Here is a 24,712-nt window from a genome sequence, read left to right on the forward strand (position 1 = left end):
ATGATTAATGGAATGGGGAGAAGAGACTGTTGCCTCGGTGGGAATGACGCGAGTTAGTAGATGGTCGTGATGTAATCTCCCTGAAGAAATTCCAGTAGATTTTGTGCTCTGCTTGAAAATGTCATCACTGAAATTGAAAAAATAAAAACTGCATGGCTTGCCACTTTTCACAGCCATTTAAGACCAAATTGCCCTAACCGTTGAATCTAGCAGGCTACCAGAGAAGCAGTGTGCTTGGCTCTCAGGGTAACAAACTTGTCTTTGCGTTTGTTGCCTCACCTAAACTTTGATTGTGTGCATGCCCATTTCAGCTAATTCAGGTAGATGAAAGAGAATTTTACAGCTGAGACTGTGTGAGAATCACAGGTGCGCTTCTGGCAGCTTCCAGCGGACTCTCTTGCCTGCAGGCGACAGTTGACTGATAACTCCGTTTTGCCCTGAGTGTTGGAAAGGCACAGCATGGAGGCCTTCTTGTCAAGCACCTTTTTTTTTCTTCTTAAACATGTAATAATTAGCATTCCATCTTGTTTGAACGTTTTGTAGAGCATAGGATACACCATTCCAAAGTCTCTTGAGTGTCATGCAGTTCATATTCGGCTGAAGACACAGGATAGAAGCAGGCTGCTGGTTTTCAGATGACGGCCAGTAATTCTCTTCGATCATGCTGTGCTATAATTACTTTCTGAACACACTGCCAAAGTGTGTGAACAAAAACATCATATGCTAGTGACGCCGAAATCACTCCTTGCTTTTATCATGTTTGTTCTGTTGTCAGTGACAGTCACATGACTTTCCATCTGTACGTTTCGTGTCCCCTCCCCCGTCCCACGGGAGGCTTTTGTGGCAGGCCTTGAAACTCAGGCTTCCTCCTGTGGCTCAGCAGCACTCTCGGGTATGCCTGCCTTCTCCTACTGGGGTACTGGTACCCCCTGGGGCCAGGCTGCGCAGTGTGCCAGCACGTGGAGCGACCATAGGGTGAATGTGGCATACCCACCTGGAGCGTCTGTTCTACTGCAAGGTTTTGAGGGCAGAACATCCCATTCAAACCGGCTGTATGATGGAGTGAATTGCAGAATACTCATTAAATTTTAATATGAAACATGAATCTTGCAAGATCTTTGTTGGCCATAGGCTCGTCAGGGCTCCCAGCCTCATGTCGGGCATGTGTGTTGACAGTCCGCTGTGTGCTGTCTCGAATCGTGTCTCCTGGGGTTTGTGGTGTGTGGCCGTCGGAAGAGTCTAGTTCCCAGAAGTGAAGTATGCTGGCCTTATTTGACTGAGCTCATGGTGCCAAGTGATCTGGCCTGGCGTGGTCAGGGGCTGGAGTGCTGGTCTGCACGGAGGGGCCTTCCACAGAAAAGAGGTGACAGTGTGCTCTCCCAGCTGTGGTGGACAGGCCAGCATTCTGGACTGGATTTCACAACATAGGAAGTCGTTTTGAGCAGGAGTGGGCAGCTCGTGAATGTTGAATATATTTGCCAGACTGTATAAATACCTGGTTTGGACCCATGAATGTCCAAGAAGTACTCTTGGAAAATAAAGGGATTCCTGAGAATGATAGGAAAAGCAGGCTTGCCTCAGCTGGCCCCCTGCCAGCTCAAGCAGCATCCATGTGTAGTCGTTAGAGTGTTCAAGGTACTTGGGTGTTATATTCATAGAGATCTGGTTTTCAGCTGACTTTTTTTTTTTTTAAATATTTACCTTTTTTTTTTTTAAGATTTTATTTATTTATTTGACAGACAGAGATCACAGTAGGCAGAGAGGAGGAAGCAGGCTCCCCGCTGAGCAGAGAGCCTGATGCGGGGCTTGATCCCAGGACCCTGAGATCATGACCTGAGCCGAAGGCAAAGGCTTTAACTCACTGAGCCACCCAGGTGCCCCTCAGTTGACTTTTAATTCAGATACTAGACACTAACAGAAAAGCAGCTTGGTAGGACTTGGTGAGCCCACACTTCTTGTAGGTCACATGCAGTAGCAGCTCATTTAAATGGAAACAAGAAGTGAGGCTTGAGCCCTGGCTGGGAGAGCCGAGCAGTGTGCTGGTATGCCAGTACGCTGGGGGCGTTTCCACAAACATCCCCTGTGCCCCCCGTGGCCACACGTGAGGGGGAGCCCCAAGCATGGAGGATGGGGAGTCAGTCATGCTCACGGCACACATGCACTGGGTGATTTGTGCACACATCACAGGCCAAGGGGGCGCCGTCGTCATTCGATGGTGGCGCACACACATGTGATTCAGGAGCACCATTTCTTTGCGGCCCTTGCTCATCTCGTGGCTGCCTCTGCTGGCCGGAGAGTGTGAGTGTTGCGTGAAGCCTGTGCTCGTGCTCTCGGGGCGCTTCTAGGACGCAGGTGCTTCTCTGACTCCGCACTGCAGGCGCGCGAACGGAGGCTGGGGGGCCCTATCTGGCCCTGGTGCATCCAAAGACGCCTGCTCTGCAGGACCTTCAGGGTGAGACCAGAAGCCTCGCTGGACTCCGGGCACCTTGGGGGACAAGGGCCCAGTTGGTGTGCTGGTGAATTTGGTGACGTATGTGGACCTTGAGGTGGTTCTGTGAGGAAATCTAAGGTCTCTGCGTTACCTGGTCCATGAGTAACGTGAATAAACTGCCTCTAACAGTCTTTCTGAAAAGGACGTTCCTTAAACCAGCAGAAATGTAAATGTATTTTGTCAAAGCCATAATTAAAATATTCTGAACTGGAGTCTCCTATGCAGAGATAGTGGGACAGTGCATTTTCTGGGTACTGATTAGATGCATGTCCTTGTTGGGATGTGCCGGTGCTTGGGCTGCTCGCAGGGGGCCGGAGAGGGGTGTCATCTGGGACAGAAGGGGGGCGCCCGGGAGTGGCCGTGGGGCCCAAGGGACGGGGCCTGCTGGAGACGCTCGGGTGCTGGGCTTTCTAGCCGGGCCCAGACAGCGGGGTCTTTGGTACCCTTCCTCCAGGTTGGGAAATGGAGGCAGGAGCGCACAGGATGGGGGAAGAAAGGAGGTGGTATGTTGAGGTGTTTGTGACATTTAGGTAGAAATACATGCAAGGTGGTTGTCTCTGTGGGTTTGGAGCTCAGGAGAGAAGTAGGGGCTGTAAATATCTTTATGGCACTTACAGCTGTTATTGCAATTGTGCTGTGGGGCTCTGGAAGCCTTGGGTGTGTGTGTGTGCACATGTGCATGCACGCACACGCGTGTACATGTGTGTGCACGCATATGTGTGTGTGCTTGCGAGCTGACAGCAAGGGGGAGGGGACTAGTCACTACCCTGCTGCCAGACTTTATTTTCATCTGCACATTGTTCCTAAACTGATCCAATTTAAAACTTTTAGAATTCTTTCTTGAATGAACGTGGAAAAATAAAACATGCCAGTCTTTTGTCTTTCGTTTTTATTAACGAAGATTTAAAAATGTACTGTTCTGCATAATTTCCATTACAGGTGTGAAGCGTGTACAGAATTAGCTGCTTTAGAGAGAAGGCTACACAGGCATGGACACTTAGTTCTGCTTAGTCCCCCTTCCCCACAAGTTTATTATGAGCAGTTCCAAACATACACAGCAGTTGAAAGAATTAGTCAGTGAAAATATGTATACCCACAATCTAGATTCTACCATTAACACTTTTTTAAACATTCTCCAGGACTTTGATTTTCAGCAGTGTGAAATTTATATATTTATTGGATTTTGGCACAAATGTGAAGAAAAAGTTATGTGTGTGGGTGTGTATATATATATATATATATATATATTCTTTTTTTATCAAGATATAATTGACGTATTGGTTTCATGTGTACAGCATAGAGTGATTTGATGCTTATAGTGAGAAATGATCATCACAGTTAAGTCTAGTTAACATATGTCACTACACACAGTTACAAATATTTTTTTCTTATGATGAGAACTTTAAGACCTGTTGTACCAACTTTCAGATATACATTATATTATTAGTAACTGTACTCTGTACCCCCAGAATTGATTTGATAACTGGAAGTTTGTGCCTTTTGACCCCCTCCATATCCTACTCCTTCCCATCCCCCACTTCTGGCAACCATCTCTCTGATCACTAATATTTCCCTAGACTTGCTTCATCACATACCTGTCCATTTATCCATTTCCGTGTGTGTAAGTTATTTATTTAGATGTATGTCCAAGAAGTAAGGTTCAATCAGGAGTGCACAGTGTTTTAAGTATTCAGTATGTGTATCATTCACTAGGGCCCAGTAATAGTTTTCCTTCCTCTTGTGGCAAAATATACATGGTGAAATAAACCATTGGGTGAGTTTTGACAGATGAATGCACCTGTGTAACCCAGACCCCTTTCCAGACACAGAACATTGTGGGGGCAAGGGCAGAGTTCCCTTCCCATTTCCTCCTGGCTTTCATCCCTCTCCCCCATGGATAAACACTGTTCTGCTCACTTTCTTTTTTCTTTTTTTTTTTTTTTTTAAGATTTTATTTATTTGACAGACAGAGATCACAAGTAGGCAGAGAGGCAGGCAGAGAGAGAGGAGGAAGCAGGCTCGGGATGGAGCAGAGAGCCCAATGTGGGGCCCGATCCCAGGACCCTGGGATCATGACTCGAGCTGAAGGCAGAGGCTTTAACCCACTGAGCTACCCAGGTGCCCCACGTTCTGCTCACTTTCTATTATCAATTAGCGTTTTCTGTTCTAGAACTTCATTTGTCACAGAATGTGGACTCTTGTGTAAGTCTTGCTTCATGGTGGGGTGCAGGTGCTGTCACCTAATTGTTGCAGGTTCTTGCTGGGTGCTAGGGTGTTGTGTGAGCGGACCACAGTTGCCTGTTCTGTTGGTGGCAGTTTGGGCACTCTCTGGGTCTGTTGGCCACACCGGCATGGGGGCAGTGGCTGATGCGGCCATGCTGTATTTGCAGAGGCGCATTGCATTTCACTTCCAGTCCCATGTTGCGTAAGTTAGGGGGGAGAATCAACACTTGACTGTGAAACCAGCTTTGTGTTAGAGGCTGATGTCAGTGTTCTGAGCGCTGCTACGGTGGGCAAGGCTCAGCGAGGAGTCCAGTAGTTTAAGTGTATTCAATGCATTTCAACTTGAAATGGATTTATCACGTTGTAACCCCATCCCGTCATGAGCCGAGGAAGATCTGTATTTAGTTGTAGTTTTAAAAGACAGATCCTGGATGTGTGCCAGATTCATGTTTTGTGTTTATTCTCCTCCTCTGAGCCTTGCCTATCTATTCCCTCCACCCTCCTGTCTGTCTTTCTGTAACAGCTTTATTGAGCTATTATTTATATTTATTGCATATGCCGTTTCTTAAAGGTGTATTTTGAAGAGAGTAAAGTTTGATTTGCCAACTCACTTCTATGACTTTTGCTGAAACTTTGCTTGCCCCCAGTTCTTGGGGACCCTCTCCTGTTTCCTTCTAAAACTTTTCTGAGTTTAGCTTTCATATTTAAGTCGATTGATGTGTCTTGAACTAATTTTGTTGCGAGGTGTGTGGTGTGGATTGACATTTGTGTCCCTATTGCTTCTTGAAGAGAAGTTCGTGGTCATCTAAATTGTTCTCGTGTATGTAATATTTCATTTCTTTCTGGTGTTTCAAGCATTTCTCTTCATCTTGGACTACAGTATGCCTGTGGGGGTTGCTTCTATGTGTTTATGCCTCACTTTTATTTATTTATTTTTTGCGGTCCTGTACTCTTCCCGCGTGTGTTACGACCTGCTGCTGCTCCCCACAGGTCCCTGAACTCCACTGCTCATTCCCCCCCCCCAGTCTTTATTCTTCTCTCATCTTTATATGGGGTAATCTCTATTGATACATTGTAAAGTATCAATTCCCTGCCATTTCCATTCTGTTGAGCCATCCAGAGAATTTTCAGTTTAACGATAAAGAAAACAGTATTTTTCAGTAGTGGGAATTTCTCCTCTGATATTTCCCGTCTTTCCATCATCAGTGCACTTACTTTATGCCTTTGGACACAGTGAGAGTAGCTGCCTTCAGTCCAGCGCTGGTCGCCTTCATCTTGTGTGTGGGCTCTTGTACCTGTCCCTTTTCTGGAGACCCCTACGTATTTTCACGGACTGACGGACCTGGTTCTCGAGATGTGCTGCGGACCCTGTGGCTGCCCTTGAGGTGCCCTGAAAAGTGTTGGTGATGTCCCGGTAGGCCGGTAGCTTGGCTGAACTTGAACTGCACATTCAGTCTGGGTAGCTGTCAGCCTTAGCTGGGTGCTGTGCTAAGAAGATGCTGGCACCCGCATCCTGTTAGGGCTCCCTGGGAGGGGCAGGCAGAGTGTGTACACGAATCTAGCCCGCCTTCCTCCATGCGCTGTGTTCCCTGAGAGTTATCCGCCACTTTTCCAGCCCCCTGGATTGCCCTCAACTCTAGCTTTTGCTTCTTTAAAATAGGAAGACTGGCGTTTTCTGTTGGCACCAATCTGCCAGGTCGTATCGTTCCTGGGCCCTGTTCTCAGGCTGAGAGCAGTACAATTCAGGGATCTCTTCCTGCGTTGTTACTTTTCTGCCAGAGCGGACTCCTTTCCGATCGCTCTTTAGCACGTCCAGATCATTGTTCTGTCCATCTTACCCAGAGTTTATAGCTTTATCGATGGGAGGGTCATTTGGGAAGGAGCCGGCCAGAAGCAGAACCCTCTTGGCATGGATTTTTGTCAGCGGGGAGGAAGTTGAGATCCTACAGGATTCTGCTTCAGTTCTTTCCCAATCTTATGGGGTACCTGTTTTTTCCCCTGTTGCTCATACATGTTCACTGAATTATTACCTCAGGAAACTAATAACCTACCAAAGTGAGAATATAAAGAGAAATAAGTGAAACTGCGTCCAGCCCAGCCCCACAACCATTTTTACTTCCAAAACTGGCCTACCCTGGCCCTGTGTGGTGTCTTTATAGCTAAAATCAGCCAGACTTGCTATTTTGAAAAACTTTTTTAAAAAGATTTTATTTTTAAGTAAGCTCTACGCCCAACATGGGGCTTGAACTCACACTCCCGAGATCAAGAGTTGTCCGCTTCTCTGACGGAGCTAGCCAGGGTATTTTTAACTCAATTGCTTGAATGTTCTTTGGGCTGCTTTGGTATATAACCTGATGAAAGTTATGTGAGGCAAAAAGCCTCAGGAAAAAGGGGAAATAACCTCTATTTAGTCGTTCTGAGAAAAACTTCTTGTTAGCGGGAAGATTTGCTAGGATAGTGAAATAAAGTGTTTCCGTGTATCTCTCCTTCTGTGACTGTTTCTGAATGTCTATACTTTGTGTGAGCTCTCATGCTTTTAGGTGTGCCTGGTGCATTGGGAACTGGTCTTTGACACTGCAAGTTCGATTTAAGGAGATGGGGGGCTAGATAAAGAATATGTGCTGTGTGTGTCTGTCATGTGCTAAGTGCCATGGGGTGTATGAGTTTGAGGTTATCTTGGCTTTAAAGAAATACTGTAAGTACCGTATTGTGCATTTGTGGTAAGAGAATAGACTTAAGAGTTCTCGTCATAAGAAAAGTATTTTTAACTATGTGTGGTGGTGAATGTGAGCTAGATTTATTGTGGTCATTTTCACAGTGTATACTAATACTGAATCGTGTGTATACCTGAAGCTAATATAATGAGGGGAAAGTTTTAAGGTCTTAGGGACAGACAAGAGGGTGTCCGGTCTGTGTGGTATGTAGTTCTTAATGGCCATACAGTTAAATGACAGTGAAACTGCAGCGGCTGCAAACAATATGCGTTCATTACCACACGGTTCCTGTGGGTCAGGGATCTGGGTGCGTGTTGGTAAACAAGTACCGTCAAGACGCCAGCCAGGGCTGTGGTCCTGAGCCACCTCGCCCCTGGGAAGATTTGCCTCTAGGCTCATTCACAGAGTTAGTGGTTGGATTCAGTTGCTTGTGGAGTGTTGAACTGAGCAGGGTCCGTTCCTTCCTAGTGGGTGGCCTTGTCGTGGGCCTTCCCCACAAATGGAAGCCACTGTTTCTGTAAATTAACCTTGGAACTGACATTCTGTAACTTTTGCCAAAGAATAGAAGATCACATAAGGGCATGAGTACTAGGAAGTTGGGGGCACTGGGAGCCTCCTGTCTGGTTGTTGTTGGAAGGAGGGAAGGAGATGTGAATTGTTTCTCATAGTGTGTACTTATAGCGGGGGCCAGAAACGTACACGGGTCAGAGATTTTAAACCCTGAGTTTATAACAAGGATGCAGTGGGGCGTCAGTAACAACCCAAAGAGAAGTCTCTTAGAGAGAGAGAAATGAGAATAGGAGAGTATCTCTAAGGAGGATAACAAAACTTTAAATTCTTATCATAACAAGTTAGATTCATTCTGGAAAATGTCATCATCTTTGTTTTCATTATTAATACTAATTTCCTAAAATTTATGTTAAGATACAACCTTCACCCAAATGCAAGTAAGATTAATGAATATAGTTTTATTCTTTGATGGGAAAAAGTACTTTCTTACATTTTCTTAATATTTAAAGCTATTATATATATTTTTTCATTGTGGCAAAATACACATAACTAAATTTACCATTTTAGTCCATTTTTGGTGTACAGTTCATTGGTCTTAAGTACAGTCACATGGTTATATAAGTAACCATCACTGCCATCCATCTCCAGAACTTTGTCATCGACCCAAACTGAAACTCAACCCATTGAATCCCTCTTTACCTGTCACTCCCTCCAGCCCATGGCAGCCACCATTCCCCTTTCTGTCTCTGAGTTCGACTGCTCTGGGTGCCTCACATAAATGGCATTTGTCCTTCTGTGACTTGTTAATTTCACTCAGCATAATGTCCTCAAGGTTCATCTGTGTTATAGCAGGTGTCAGGATTTCCTTCCTTTTTAAGACTGATATTCCATTGTACGTACAGTTAATCTTGGACAATATGGGGTTTAGGGTGCTGATCCCTCACGCAGTCAAAAATCTGTGTATAATTTGCAACTTGAAAAAACTTCACTATGAATAGCTTCCTGTTAACCAGAAGCCTTACCATCCCATGAACAGTTGATTAGCACATATCCTGTATGTTCTATGAATTATATCCTGTATTCTTACCATAAAGTAAGCTGGAGAGAAGGAAATGTTAAGGAGCTCAAAAGGAAGAGAAAACATTTACAGTATTGCACTTGTGTCCACCTGAAATCCACACACAGTTGAAACCCATGTTGTTTGAGAGTTCGTTGTATCCAGGTTCTTTTCTTTTAGCATCATGTAAAGTAGAACATGAAGAAGAATGTGGCAATAGGGAACACTTTGAGGAGGTGGTTTTGTGGAAATAATATAATTGATCATTAGAGTCTACTTTATTCATTAGAAAGAGTCCACTTTATTCAAGTAGAGTGGTCCTGAGTCCATCCTCTGAAGCCGACTGGCCGCTCTGAATCCCACTTCTGCCCCTGCTGACCAGTATCTACCAATAAGGTTGGTGGGTAGATAAATGAATTAATAAAGGCAAAGCACATAGAACAGTGTGTGATACTTTGCGTTGTATTCATATAGTCATATTTTTATTAATGTCATTTTCTCCACAGCACTGGCTCAGGAATTAATGACCTGTGTCACCGAAATGTCTCTGGGTTTTAGGTCTTTGATGATGTAAAGTGATTGGGATTCTTTATGACCTTGATTTTAAGAGGGGTGGTGACAGTTTGGACTAGATAGTACAGAGAGTGGTACCATTAGTACATTTTACCTCCTTCATTTTGTTAGGATTTTTGTCCTTACAGTTAAGTAATATGTTAAAACATATTTTTAAATTTAAGTATTTAAAAAATACTGGTTTATGGATAGTGGTAGAGCACAGTCCTCTGAAGCAGTTGGTTTTAATTTTTAGGAAAATACCATTTACTTTCCTTTGGGAACCTAGTCTTCCTTCCTGTGCGCTCCAGGAAAGGCAGGAGGGCTTGAATTTGCCTGTGTTCCTTTGCAGTAAAGCCGGCCTCCTTCTGAGAACCCAGCCTGAGTTGTGCACTGAGGCAGGCTTCTACCCAGGCTCTTTCCTGTCCTGCTGTTCCTTGACTGCAGCCCAGCACGACTTCATTTTCTTCTCTCCCCACAGATGCCTCCAGCTCTTGTCCTTGCTTCCTTACTTCCTCCTCTCGTGTGGTTCTGAGCTTTCCGGAGCTGTGCCTTCTCATTTGCTTTGTCGCTCCTTTCTTTCCAGCTACATTGTGGGCAGAGCTGGGTGGTTCTTCTTGTCACTGTCATGCTGACCGGATTGTGCATTTTGTGTGCTTGCTCAAGTCAAGAGGTGTAGTCATGACTAAAGCTAGATGGTGCCTCCGGGTGTCTGGGGGATGCCCTCCTCACCTCTGAACACGCACGGCTGCGTGCAGTGAGTGCCTCCTCGAAGGTACTTTTTCTACGTTCTACCCAACCCAATGATTTTTCCCCATTTTAAGAGATTAGTTTCATCCTACAGGATAACCCAACAGATTTGCTGAAACATTTCCTGAAACACGCTGTTTGCTTTAGATAGACGGATCATTTTCTTTTGTGACTATGGATCAGTTAATAAACTAGATTGCATTTGTACTTCACACATGAATATAGATGTTGTGGAATGAAGAGTTCAGTAGTGACACGTTGGTGTTTTCTTTTTTTTTTTTTTAAGATTTTATTTATTTGACAGAGAGAGAGACATCATAAGTAGGCAGAGAGGCAGGCGCAGAGAGAGGGGGAAGCAGGCCCCCATGCTGACTGGAGAGCCCGATTCGGGACTTGATCCCAGGACCCTGAGACCATGAGCCAAAGGCAGACGTTTAACCCACTGAGCCACCTAGGCGCCCTTTTATTTTCCCTTTTTAACCTTAGTATTTCTTAGAAGAGTGATATACGCCTATGTGGTCTTTATGGGAAGTTTTGCTTTTCTACATATTTGGAGCTGCTGCCTCCCAGATGGTTTCTTCGCCTTGCAGATTGTTTACTGCCTTTCCTAGTGTCTCTGTGTGTCTCTTTCAGCGTCTTTTCCTGTGTCCTTCGGTGGCACCTGTCACTAGCAGGCAGCTTTCCCTCTGAATCTTAGGAAGGTGGTTTTCCCCTCCCCTGCCCCAGGATGGAATATGAAGGAGAAAATCTTCTTCAGCATTTCATAAATGTGCCCTGTAGTGGAAGCACTCAAATCCAGTGTGACCTGTCCTGGTGATGAAGGTTGGATCACTGAACTCGTTCAAGCTTGGTGTCCTTAAAAATGATTTATGCTTTTAAACGTTATAGTCTCTTAAAACATACATGTTAGTTCTGTAGCCTTTTTCTGGTAAGCTTTTAGTGTTGGTCTGGTGATGAGAATTCTATCCGTTTTATTTCCTAAGGCACAGTTGTGCCTTGTCTTGAGTGCAGCCTTGGTTTCTTTAAAGTGGAGGGAGAACGGAGACGGACACGAAGTATTCTGACTGTGGAGGACACTATTGCCCATTGGTGAGTGCACCCGATCTCTGGTCTTTCTTCCCTCCCCAGAGGTGAGGGGTGCAGTGGAACTGAAAGTTTCCACCCTCTAAGCATGGCGTGGTTTTTCCAGTAGCTGGCCCGCATCGTGAAGCATAGACACACTCCCTGCCCGGGAGATTCCAGGGGTTTTAGGAGCTCTTGCCTGGAGCCAGGACAAAGACCAGATAATTTTTATGTCAATACAGATGTCTGTCTAGTGAGGAGAGGTCCTCAAATGGTGTGGAATGGAATTGGAAGGACTTGGCTTGCATTCATCACCGAGGACCCCAGCGGGTGGTGCCGTTGCTTCTTGTCTGGGCCTTGCTGTGGCTTGTAGGACGACAGAGTTATTCGGGCTTGACCTGTCTCTCACAGCTTGCCACACAGCTGTGTTACTTTTTCTTCTCTTTAATCTTGGCTTTTCTTTGTGCTTCTTGGCTTTGCTTAGATTTGGGTTTGTATTTTTAGTATCTCATTTTGAAGATTTCTTTTTTTTTTTTAAGATTTTATTTATTTGACAGAGAGAGATCACAAGTAGGCAGACAGGCAGGCAGAGAGAGAGAGAAAGAGAGAGAGAGAGGAGGAAGCAGGCTCCCTGCCGAGCAGAGAGCCCGATGTGGAACTTGATCCCAGGACCCTGAGATCATACCTGAGCCAAAGGCAGAGGCTTAACCCACTGAGCCATCCAGGCGCCGGATTTCTTTTCATCTTCATTAGAAAACTAGTCAACTAATTTTGGCATTTGTGTCCTCTCTTGACTGCTTGGATATGTCTGTCTGTCTTTGTTTCTGTGGTGATAGCTTTCCCCAGGCAATGGAAGTGACCAGACACTTGATTGCTACGTAGCTTGTAGCTGTCTTGATTAATCAAGGGTGAGTTGAAGCTGTTGAGTTAACTGTGTACTTCACTGTGTGGAATGTCTCGAGCTGCTTACTCCATTGCAATGGTGAAAAAAAAAAGGAGGAAACAGTGGGGATATTATGTTGAACTCTCTTGATTTTAGATTTCCTGTGTATATTAAAAAGGGTTTTGGGGCGCCTGGGTGGCTCAGTGGGTTAAGCCTCTGCCTTCGGCTCAGGTCATGATCTCAGGGTCCTGGGATCGAGCCCTGCATCAGGCTCTCTGCTCGGCAGGGAGCCTGCTTCCTCCTCTCTCTATGCCTGCCTCTCTGCCTACTTGTGATCTCTCTCTCTGTCAAATAAAAAAATAAAATTTTTTTTAAAAAAAGGGTTTTGTTTTGTTTTTAGTCATGGAATGACTTAATTTACAGCAAATGGAGGTTTATTGGTTTGGTTTCTGTGATCCCACTGGGACTTCTGGAGGAGAAACTGAATTACGAATCCTCAGGAAACGTGTGTCCAAAATACTAATTTTTTTGAAAACTGGAAAATACTGTTTTGTTATTTATGATTATTAGTAGATTTCTTGAATTATTTGCTGTAAGGGGCACTTGCCTTAGCTTTTTTCACATAATCTTTGTGTGAGGTCCTGAAAATGCTGTCACTTCACAAGTATTTCTGTTGAGTAATGAAGAGATTTCAACTTCTGTGCTGACAAATGCTCTTTAATCAGTTGTTTAGAAATAATTCTCGCCTTTGTCATTAACTTGCCTTTATTCCCAGGACTAGTGTACCAAGAAATTTCAGTGCAACATGAAAATTTAGACAGTACCACTCTATTTCAGTGTTTGTGCTGTACATACATTGTTAAGAGTTAGTTTTTGTAAAGTTTCTCTGATGGAAAATTAGAAATAATGATGACCTCACTGTTCTGAAGTGACCGTTGTCACTCAGTTCTGTGACCCCTGTGGGTCTCACCCTGATCATCTGTCATCAAGTCATGTGACGAGTAAACCACAGGCTATTGAGGAATGGGGGAGGAGTGTAAGAGGGTAGGGTCTGAAAGGGATTTTTTGCTTTTGAGGGTATTGGCCAAGAACTGACGTGATTAGCGGTTTAAAATCTTTGAGGCTAAAATTGGTAGGTGAGCAGTGCTTTTGTTAAGGATGAGGTTGGATGAGCTACTTAGGGGCATTTCCATTCACTTCTCTTTAAGTGTCAGATGTGTATCTTTTCATCTGTTGCTCACTCTTGGAATTTGACTCTAAAAAACAATATATGGTATGAAGTAATAAAATTCAAATCAGTCTTTTTTCCCCCAGTAGTATTATAGAATATTTAAAAGATGAACCTAGTACTTAATATGCAATTCAGATCATCTCTACATTTTATTTCTGTATGTATCTCAGTCTTACTTGGTAACGGATAATTAAAACAAAGCTGAGATTTAAAGATTCTATCATGGAAATAGTCTTTCCGTTAATATTTGTCTATGAAGTTTAGAATTAAAAATCTAGAAGGATCTTTAAAAATTATCTCATTTTTACATGAAGAAATTGAGGACATAGGCTGTCGTCTTCCCAAATGGAAACAGGGCCTTAGTCTCATTGCCATTCACTGATTGATGGTGGGCTCTTCGTATTTCAAGGGGCAGATAGAGCTTATCAGAATTTGTTTTGTAGACCTTGAAGCAAGCCTGATGGTAAAACAAATCTTGCCAGTAAAGAGTGGGTAATCACAGGTCATCAGTATTATAAACAGATGTCCAGTTGAACAAATGGTGGTTAATTTATACTTGCAGTTGTATTCTGTTTCATGAGCGTGTTAGATACTCAGCATATTTGATGAGAAAACCAATCTTGTGTTGCTTGTGTCTGCTGTTTGTGGACCCGGACCTCCCCGGTCCCTTGCCACACTTCAGTTTTTGGTCTCTTCTCCGCATTAGATTCTGCTCATCACGGCTGGAAGCCACTGTCTTTCTTGTTCTAGTACCAGGAAAGCACTGATTGTTTGCTAACTCTGCATAGCTCTATGGGAAACTTAGCATATTTCAAATATCTTAAGTTTGCCTCTTTTATTTTTCACAGTGAACAGAGTATCTGTCAGGCAAGAGCTGCTGTTATGGTGTACGATGACGCCAACAAGAAGTGGGTACCCGCTGGTGGCTCCACGGGGTTCAGCAGAGTTCACATCTATCACCACACAGGCAACAACACGTTCCGAGTGGTGGGCAGGAAGATTCAGGACCATCAGGTAAGGGTCTGTTAATTAAATTCTTGCTGTAAGTTGTCTCAAATTACAAAAGGACTTGTGAAATAGTGGGCTGCAGTAGTGCTTTGCCAGTGCAGTCAGCACGCTCTGTGTGGGAGAACCGGGTACCGGTCTTCCTTCCCCTTGTTTCCCCCTTTTAGGAGTCATGTGTTTGGGTGAGGATTTAGAGCTAATTGCCCAAAAATATAAATACAACTTTAAATTATGAACATGTGTCAGGTCTTTTGGCCTTCCAATTAACTAGGTTTGGGAATCTGGAATAAATTTAGGACAAACAAAAATGTGAAATACCACTTAAGGAGCAGATTGTATGTTTAAGGAATTGATTTCCTGTCGAAGGTGTGGGGCTAGAGGAAAGAGTTGAAAGTGTACATAGTTTCAGAAAGTACTGTTGAACTCACGTGTGATAGAAAAATTGTAGGGTCAAGGTTGTTGGGAGAGTTAGGCTTTTACGACGCATATCTGGGATGAAAACTAAACTTCTAACCATTTCCCACTCTGGATTTCTCAGAAGGTTGACGGAATTTATCAGATGACTTGATTTCTTGACCAGGAGCAGTAGATAGAGGAAAATGTAGATGGGGTCTTACTAGCATTAAGTATATGCTAATAGCAGCAAGAACTTCTCTAAAGGACAGCTTTAGGAAATACTTTTGGTTCCAGTAAGATGGTGGAATCAACCAGGGTTAGCCACATGCAGGAAAAGTGGACCAGATTTCCAGCCGAGTCCTTAACCAAAGACAGGTCCCTAGGTTTCCACTGGGATGCCCTGAGGTGTGGTGTGTAGCAAGATGCTGCAGCAGTCCTGTGTCAAAGGGTGGCGGTTACAAACTGCCAATACCAGGGACTTAGGTTCGTCATGGTTGCACGCAGTGGCTGTGAGCCTGTGAGCGGTCGGGCTCTGAGACCACAGTTTGGGGTGCAGGGCAGGGCTGCATGCTAGCCTGCACATTGTCAGCCTGGGAGGCAAAGGTGTTTGTGGCTTTCTGAAAGATGGGAGCCTCCAGCTTCATTTATACAGCCATGGTCCGGAGATTAACAGATACTGGTTACCCTCCTGGGACACCCTGCAGAAATGCTTGCAGTAAGGAGTCGGCCTGTGGATAGAGCAATTCCCCTACTTAATGCAAACTGTCCAGCCTGCCCCCCTTCCTTCCTTCACAGGGTCCCTTCTCCCTTTGTTGGCCCCCCTGGACCCTGCCCTACCCTGTTCTTTCTGTCCTCGGTCTCCCCCTCCCGCACTCTGCCCCATTGTGCGGCTCCTCTTTGGTCCTCAGTCTGTGTACCAGGAAACTTCGCTGCTGGTCGGGAACCCAGGTGCTGCTGAGGGCTCTCCCTCTAGCACAGTGGCCCCCCATGGGTCAGGCCGGAGAAAAAGCAGACAGTCCTGAAGATGCTGTTACAGAGGAGAAAGTGAACTTGCTATGTGAAATGGCTTAACATTTTTAATACAATGTCAAAATACTGTCAAATACTGTCAAACCAGTATGACATTTTTGGTAAATTGAATGAATTGATCATTTCTCATAGTACTGATGAACAACCCTAAAATACCTAAAAGTTGGCAGAAAAGAAAATGACTATTTAAAAATAGTTAGATTGAATCATGTTGTACACCTGGATATTATTATGTTATATAAACATGTATCAGTTATGCCTGAATGAGTGAAAAAATTTAGAAATATGTCAGGAAAATTTCATGACGGAATTTATCAGATGACTTGATTTCTTGACTTTCAAAATGACTTGAAACACTGACATTTTTATTCATAAGTAAACTATCACTTCTAGGTTTTGACAAATGGAATGTTTCTTAGAATGTTGGAGATTTGGGACGCCTGGGTGACTCAGTTGGTTGGATGACTGCCTTCGGCTCAGGTCATGATCCTGGAGTCCCGGGATCGAGTACCACATCGGGCTTCCATCTCCTCGGGGAGTCTGCTTCTCTCTCTGACCTTCTCCTCGCTCATGCTCTCTCTCACTGTCTCTCTCTCAAATAAATAAATAAAATCTTAAAAAAAAAAAAAAAAAGAATGTTGGAGATTTAAAAATCTTAGTAATTTGTGACACTAAGATGAAATCATTATGAAGATAAAAAATGTTTTTTAGAAAAGACTTTGGAGTGACAGGATGTTACATCTAGAAATAAGTAAAATGTGTAAGCTGTCCTTTGATGGACAAACCCAAAGAAAGCAGGAGGAAATACTAAAAATACTAATTTTTTTGAAAACTGGAAAATACTGTTTTGTATTTTTTGTATTTTGTATTTGGAGATGTTAAATAAATGAAAAAAATGGAAAATGACAACACAAAACCTGTTTCATTGAATGGAAAAATTGGCAGAATCAAATAAAAAATTAAAAATAAACAGTTTTAGGATTGAAAAAGGTTTTTATAGTAAAGAAATCAATTACAATATTATGAACAGCTTTAGCCAAGAAATGGATCATCTTGTAGAAAAACACAATTTACTAGGGTTGGCAGAGAAATAGCAGACAGACCAACTGTCATAAAATATATCAGTAGTTAATAGGCTACCCCCAAAATCTAAAAACAAGGAGGGAGGGAATCCAAAGCTTCACGAACAAAATCTAAAATCCTTTAAGGTATTACCTGTTTTATACAAACTGTTCTGAACAATAGTATTTTATGAGACTAGTATAATGTTGATATCTGCAACATAGAACAGTTTGAGAGAGGAAGATTATAGGCTAGCCTCAGTTATGAGCATTGACATAGATGTAAAAGTCTTCCATAAGATATTAGCAGACCAAATGCAACAATGTATATGGAAAAATTATCACCTCTTGACCAAATAAAGTTTGTCTTCATCTTGGTAATGTAAGGCTAGATTAACATGAGATAATTTCTTAATGTAATTTGCCAGGAGAAAACCTACAAAAAAAGATTAAGAAAAAATATTTGATGAAATCCATACATAATAATTTCTAGCACAGTTGGCATAAAAATGAATTTTCTTTTTCTTTTTTAATATTTTATTTGACAGAGATCACAAGTAGGCAGAGAGGCAGGCAGAGAAGGAGAGGGAAGCAGGCTCCCTGCTGAGCAGAGGGCCCAATGTAGGACTTGATCCCAGGACTCTGAGATCATGACCTGAGCCTAAGGCAGAGGCTTAACCCACTGAGCCACCCAGGCGGCCCTAAAAATGTATTTTTTTAAGCTAATAAGGACTCATAGTGTAAACATACATCCAACATCCTATAGGATAGTATCATGTTGGAGGGGATTACCATGAGACTAGGGAATTACTTGGGGATTTCAGCTTTAATCATTTGCATTTAGCAGTGCAGAGGGGGAGGTAACCTAGTGATAAGAAGAGGAAGGAATCCAAGCGGTACAAGTTGGAAAGGAGAAAACAGAGCCGACCTTATTCCCCGGTGATACAGTTGTCTACATAAAAAATCCCAGGAGCATCTGCAGATGAGATATGAGAACTAATAACATTGTCAAGTATGGTTGCTGGATAGAAAATCAGTTTATAAAGCTCAGTAGCACTTTGGTGTAAGTAGCAATAAACAATCTGAAAATACAGCTGACCCTTGAACAACATGGGGGTTGAGTTCACCACCTCCCATTCAGTTGAAAATTGCTATGTAACCTTGCACTCCCCCAGAGCTTAACTGTTGATAGCCTGCAGTTCACCGGAAGCCTTGCCAATAACATAAATAGTCAATGGACACATGTTCTATATGTTATATGTGTTATGCATTGTATTCTTACAATAAAGTAAGCTGGAGAAAAGAAAATACCATTAAGAAAATCATAAGGAAGAGAACGTACATTTATAGCACTGGATTGTTTAAAAAAAACGTCCATGTGTAAGTGGACCCATGCAGTTTAAACCCGTGTTGTGTGGGGGTCAGCTGTGTAATTTTATAAAGAAAAGATACTGCTAAATAACAAAAATGATAATGTACCTAAGAATAAATCTAATGAAGAATTGGCTTTCTTTCTTTCCTCCTTTCTAGGGGTGGGAGGGCCAGGAGGAGAGAGAGAGAATCTGACAGGGGGTTTGAAGCCATAACCTTGAGATGACCTGAGCTGAAATAAAGAGTCAGATGCTTAACCAGCTGAGCCACTCAGGTGCTCCTAATTGGTTTCCTTTAATACCAGATCATCTTGTTATCCTTTTTTTGTTTTTTAAACATTTATTTATTTTGAGGGGGGGGGCAGAAAGAAAGGGGCAGACTCCCTGCTGAGTGTGGAGCCTGACACAGAGCTCAGTACAGGACCCTGAGATCATGACATGAGCCCAAACCAAGAGTCGCTGTGCCACCCAGGCACTGCCACCTTGTTATATTTTTTAATGGTTATCTGTTTTAAATGGAAACATCTTTTTATACTTTGTTAAATAATACCTCAATTTTCTGTAGTGAGAGCCATTAAAAAAAAAAATCCCCCATTCTTAAAATCGAATAGACACATAATACATTCATACATATTAAAATATGCTTAACACTTACTAAGCAGGTATTATGTTCTAAGCACTGTGCTTAGGTTTGAAAGCAAGCTGCAGTAAAGAATGAGTTGTTTCAGTTATGGTACACGTAATTTGCAGCACAGTGAAGCACACATACAGGAATGGTCACTTTGTTGAGAAGATGCGAAGGGAGGGTCATGAACAACCTCATAGACAGGATGGGATACTGAGCCAAGAAGACAAGGAAGGGTAGATGCCCAGTGCAAGGTTTGCTCTACTAAGATGTGGCTAGAAGTGGGTGAACACGTGGAAGATGGAACATTAGCATTCATCCAGACTCAGGCTCCCTGAGTGGGAGTATTGAGGCTGACCTCCCTAGTGGACCTCGAGCAAGCAGTTAGTCTTACATGAATACATCTGCTTTCCCTTTTACTTCTTCTTCTTTTTTTTTTTTTTTGAGGGGCACTTGGCTGGCTCAGTAGAGTCTGCAACTCTTGATCTCAGCTTTGTGAGTTCAAGCCCCATGGTGGGCATGGAGCCTACTTAATAAAATGTAAAAAATAACTAAAAAATTAAGTTTCTTGAGATTTTTGTACGCTACTGTCTATCCTTGAAAGTTAGAAAGGAATGAAGTCATTGAATCAACATATTCAGTCTCTCCCAGTGGAGGAAGTGAACTAGCGATGTGCATACTAGGATTTAAGTAGCATATTCCTCCTCTTTTGTAACATTCTGTTACTGAACGATTGAATAAGTAAACTTCGCTCTCTTTGCCCATCTTCTCAGACTATTTGCCTAGCAAGGGATTAGATCTACCTTAAAATGGGGCTTATAAGGTGCCCAGGGGCTCAATTGTTAAGTGTCAGCCTTTAGCTCAGGTTGTGACCCTGGGGTCCTGGGATCAAGCCCCTTAGCGAGGAGCCTGCTTTTCCTCTCTTCCCCCACCCCCGCTTGTGTTCCTGCTCTCACTGTCTCTCTCTCTCTCTGTCAGATAAATACTAATAATAAAAAAATTTTTTTTTAAATGGGGCTTACAATTTTCTGATAATGATTTGTGGCCCCTGCCCCGGTACATACAAACATCACATGGCAGAGGCCATCATGTTTTAAATTGTAAAATATACAGCATGGAAGATTGACCATTGTACCCACATCTGAGAGTACAGTTTGGTGGCGTGATGTTCACTCCTGTTGGTGTGCAGCCGTCCGCGCTGTTCATCTTCCTCCTACGCTGAAACCGAACCTGTGAAACAGGCTCAGTTTGTCTTTCCTTAGTCCCTGGCAACCTTCAATCTACCTTTTTTTTTTTTCTTTTTTTAGTGAATTTGATTACTATAGGTATTTCAAATAAGTGGAGTCAGAAAATATTTGTCAGCTTGTGTTTGGCATAATGTCTTTAGGCAGTCATCGTATTAAATTTCCAGTTTGGGTATTGGTGGATGAGGTAATACAGACAGAGCTTCTCTCTGAGAACCAACACTATTGGATGGAATAATCCTAAGAAGAAAGTATTTGGAGATCCTGGTGACAGAAGAATTATGGGTCCATGATCTGAAAGGAGAGAACCAGAGAAGTGCGCCCAGCTTTGGGCCTTTGTTTACCTAGAGGCGCGTCTCAGTTTTGAAAGGAGGGACTGAGCAGAGCGTTCGGCTGACTTCTGGGACTAGCAGAACAAGCACTGGGAGTTAGAGCCGGCTCATGGCGGAGGACTTTCTTGCTAATCCCCGGGCCATGATTTGGGACCCTGAAGCCCCATCCCCTGGGAAGAGGTTTGCCTCAGAATGAGGCTGGTCTTTATGGGAACTGATACCCAGCCTCTAATCACTTCATTCATTCTGGGATTGACTTGATTTCAGATTGCTAATTTTCCTAGCTGCTTGCCAGAAGCAAATGTGACTCTTCCTGGAAAAATAGAGCATCACTGTAGGCTTCACGATTTCCATATAGTTGTCCACACATGGCGTCTGGCGTGAGGAGGCGAGACAAGTGGTAACAGAACAGACCCACCAGGAATCCAGAATTGACTTTAGAGTAACTATGCCCGATATATTCTAGGAAGTATCACGAGGGTGAGAATTTCAGCAGAGAATAGAAACTTGACAAAAGAACCACATGGAAATTTCAAGAATTGAAAGCTCGGTGCTGTTAACAGTTCAGTGGTGGGTTTTCCAGCCAACTAAAGAGAAGCAGTAAAGGGAATATAGGTCAGACGAAAATATTCAGGGGCACCTGAGTGGCATGCTTGGCTCAGCTTGTGATCTGGAGGTTGTGAGCTGGAGCCCTGCATCAGGCTCTGTGCTGCAGGTGCCACCTGCTTAGGATTCGCTCTCTCCCTTTGCCCCCCACCCAAGAAAGAGGAAGAACATATTCAGACTGAAACTAAGAAATTCTGAGAGAAGAAAAATATGGATGCATTAAAAAACATAGGGAAACAAAAACTAACCCCAGAAGGTACATGTACCCAGATGTTTATTGCAGTAGTATTTACAGTAGCCAAAACGTGGAAGTAACAACCCAAGTGTTTGCTGATAGATGAATGGATAAGGAAGATGGGGTGTATGTACACAGTAGAGTATTACTCAGCCATAAGAGGAATATGAAACCTTGCCATTGGGAACAACATGGATGGATCTGGAGGTTATAACACTAAACAAAACAAAAGACAAATACTGTATATTTTCACTTACATGTGGAGTCTAAGAAAACAAACAAACCAACAAACAAAACAGGAATAGACTCATAAATCCAGAGAGTAAATGGGGCATTGCTTAGGGAGGAGGGATTGGTGGGTGGTAGTGAAAGAGATGAAGGGGATTAAGAGAAAAAAAAGCCATAGTGGGGGTGCCTGGGTGGCTCAGTTGGTTAGGCGACTGCTTTTGGCTCACGTCGTGATCCTGGAGTCCTGGGATCAAGTCCTGCATCAGGCTCCCTGTGTGGCAGGGAGTCTGCTTCTCCCTCTGACCCTCCCCACTCTCATGTGTGCTTGTGCTCTCTCTCTCTCTCTCAAATAAAATCTTTTAAAAAAGAGAGACATAGTGGACATAGTAAATAGTATAATATATATGTAATTAGAGGCCCGGGGAGAGGAGAGAATAGGGCAGAAGAAAAACTGAGGAGGTAATGAAAAAGAATTTTCAGAAATTAATAATAGAACATCCGCTTAGAAATGCTGTAAACCTGAAGTGAGATAGATACAGAGAAGACCATGCATAAACCCATCATACAAAATCATCATAAGCAAAGTGCAGTATGAGACCTGCAAGCGGCCAGTGGAGACGAAACAGCTTGAAGGTGCTGCAGCAGACAGCTGACTTCTCAGTAGAAGCATCAAAAACCAAGAATGCAGTTGGTTTGAAAGAAACAATGACCTATGTAATAAAAATCCTCTTAGAAAATGAGGGTGAATTACAGACATTCTCTGACAGAGAAAAGGAGAGAATTCATCACGAGATCTGCATTGAAAGGAACTGAAATTCTGCAGTGTTGTAGAAACCATCAGAAATGGGCCCAGCAGAAGCGTGGAAAGGGCAAAAGGATTAAAAAAGTAGCAGCAGGTGTAAATATGGGCAAATCCCAGTGGTCATCTGTTTTATAAAAGTACCAGTGAGGTGCTGATGCTTGCCAGACTCTCTAAGGCATTGAAAGCTTGTATAACTAGCAAGCTAGTGGAAGGGTAATAATAAATAGTAACACTCTAAAAGAAGGTGGGATGGGTTTAGACCCAAATTCGTATGTAGTTTACATGAAACTAATAAATGGACTGAACCCTCCAGTGAAAAGCATAGAGAGGCAGATTGTGTAATCATGCAGAATTAATAGTCTGCATATAAAACTGTAGCTGCACATAGAGAATTGAGGCTAGCCACGGCAACGGTGAGGAACAATAGAGTGAGGATGACATACTCCAGTGGTAGCCAACGCTCAGGATAGAGTGACGTAATTAAGACACTGATGGTGGCTCAAAGTTAGGCATATTGACCAGCAGAACAAAAACAGCCATCTAGATGCTTGATTTATGAAAAAAGTAAGCCTGCAGCATAGTTAATAGATAGTGCTGGATTGATTGGATGGCCATAAAGAAATGAAAAGGAAACTTGAGCCTTATTTCACACCAGAGGCTAAACTTTCTGGGTGGATTGGAGATGTAACTGTGAAAGTAAAACAGTAAAGCTCCTAAAATAATGGGATAATATTTTCATGGTCTTGGAATTGAGAAGCACTTTAAAAACAAGTTAGAAAAAGCATTAATCATGAAAGGAAAAGATTGCTACTTTGGACTTGAATAAAAGTTATGAACTTGGCATTCATCAGAAGACACTATTCAGGGAGTGACGAGGCAGGCTGCACCCTGGGGGAAGCTATTTGCAGCCTGGATAACCCAGGGTGAGGTCCCATCTAGAATGTATAAAGGACTCTTCAGATCAATAGAGAAAAAGATGGACAGCTCAGTAGAAAAACAGCAAGAGATGTAGTTTAAGCAGGTGTGCATAGAAGAAGGTAATCCAGGGGCGCCTGGGTGGCTCAGTGGGTTAAGCCGCTGCCTTCAGCTCAGGTCTTGATCTCAGGGTCCTGGGATCGAGTCCCGCATCAGGCTCTCTGCTTGGCAGGGAGCCTGCTTCCTCCTCTCTCTCTCTCTGCCTGCCTCTCTGCCTACTTGTGATCTCTCTCTGTCAAATAAATAAAAAATCTTAAAAAAAAAAAAAAAGAAGAAGAAGGTAATCCATGTGGCTGTTAGAACACGAATCAGTACTATATCTCATAATCAGGGATATGCAGATTGTAAGCAGGATGGTGTGGTATTCATACCTACCAGAAGTGCTCAGATAAAGATGGACCGTTCAGTTGTAATGTTGTGTGTGTGCTCACACAAGCTGTTGTACGCTGCCGTGGAAGCAGAGATTGATAGAACAGATCTGCAGGGCTGCTGGGAGCTGTTTGCTGAAGCTGAGCATGTCTTTGGCCATGACAGTGCCACTCCTGGGTATATGGCCAGCAGAAGGGGTGCCCATGGGTAGCAGAAGACATTTAGTAGGATGTTCATAACATCACTCATTTAATAGCCCCAAACTGCAAGTAATGCAAATGTTCATGAATGGGAGGATGGGGAAATAGCGTGCTTGATAAGATGGAACACTGCAGAGAGTGATTAAGAAGAAACCAGAGATGGGGCGTCTGGGTGGCTCCGTTGGTGAAGAGCCTGCCTTCGGCTCATGTCATCATCCTGGGGTCCTGGGATCGAGCCCCGCATCAGGCTCCCTCCTCAGTAGGGAATCTGCTTCTCCCTCTCCCTCTGCCTGCCTCTCTCCCTGCTTGTGCTGTCTCTCTCTATTAAATAAATAAATTAATTAAATCTTTAAAGAAAAAAAAAGAATAAATTGGAGCTGCATGCGACAGAGAGCTTATTCCCGTAAACAGTGGTGAGGGACAGAGAGCAGGCATGTGACAACATACCGTGTAGCTCTGCTTATTACATAAATGCAGAAGCCTGCAAGACTGATCTGTGAGGCTGGAACTGTGGCTAGTACCTTTGGGGAGGTGGAGTAGTTACAAAGGAAGTTTCTGGTGTTAACATTCCTTTTTCTTGATCACGATTCTGGCTGCCTTCACTGCTTATGTTTCATATGCTTTCTGAATGTGTAATACTTAAATGAGCTTGTTAAAATGTATTTAATGAGGGCGGCGATTTTTTTGTTGTTGTTCTGCCGACTTACTATTTTAAGGCAGACCTTTGTAACATCAGACAGCTTACCTTCTATCAGACTGATT

General features: G+C 43.3%; 1 protein-coding gene across 10 annotated transcripts in view; it reads left to right on the forward strand.

The window, feature by feature from the left end:
- The window catches only part of ENAH (ENAH actin regulator), a 132,242-nt gene that overhangs the window by 47,414 nt on the left and 60,116 nt on the right, over positions 1-24,712 (forward strand). For all 10 annotated transcript variants that reach the window (XM_044267409.1, XM_044267411.1, XM_044267414.1 and 7 more), the window contains exon 2: positions 14,322-14,487. In XM_044267409.1, coding sequence (XP_044123344.1) covers positions 14,322-14,487 — 166 coding nt within the window. The remainder of the gene's footprint in view (positions 1-14,321; positions 14,488-24,712) is intronic.

The sequence above is a fragment of the Neovison vison genome, chromosome 10, assembly GCF_020171115.1.
Source record: "Neovison vison isolate M4711 chromosome 10, ASM_NN_V1, whole genome shotgun sequence".
NCBI classification, from domain to species: domain Eukaryota; kingdom Metazoa; phylum Chordata; class Mammalia; order Carnivora; family Mustelidae; genus Neogale; species Neogale vison.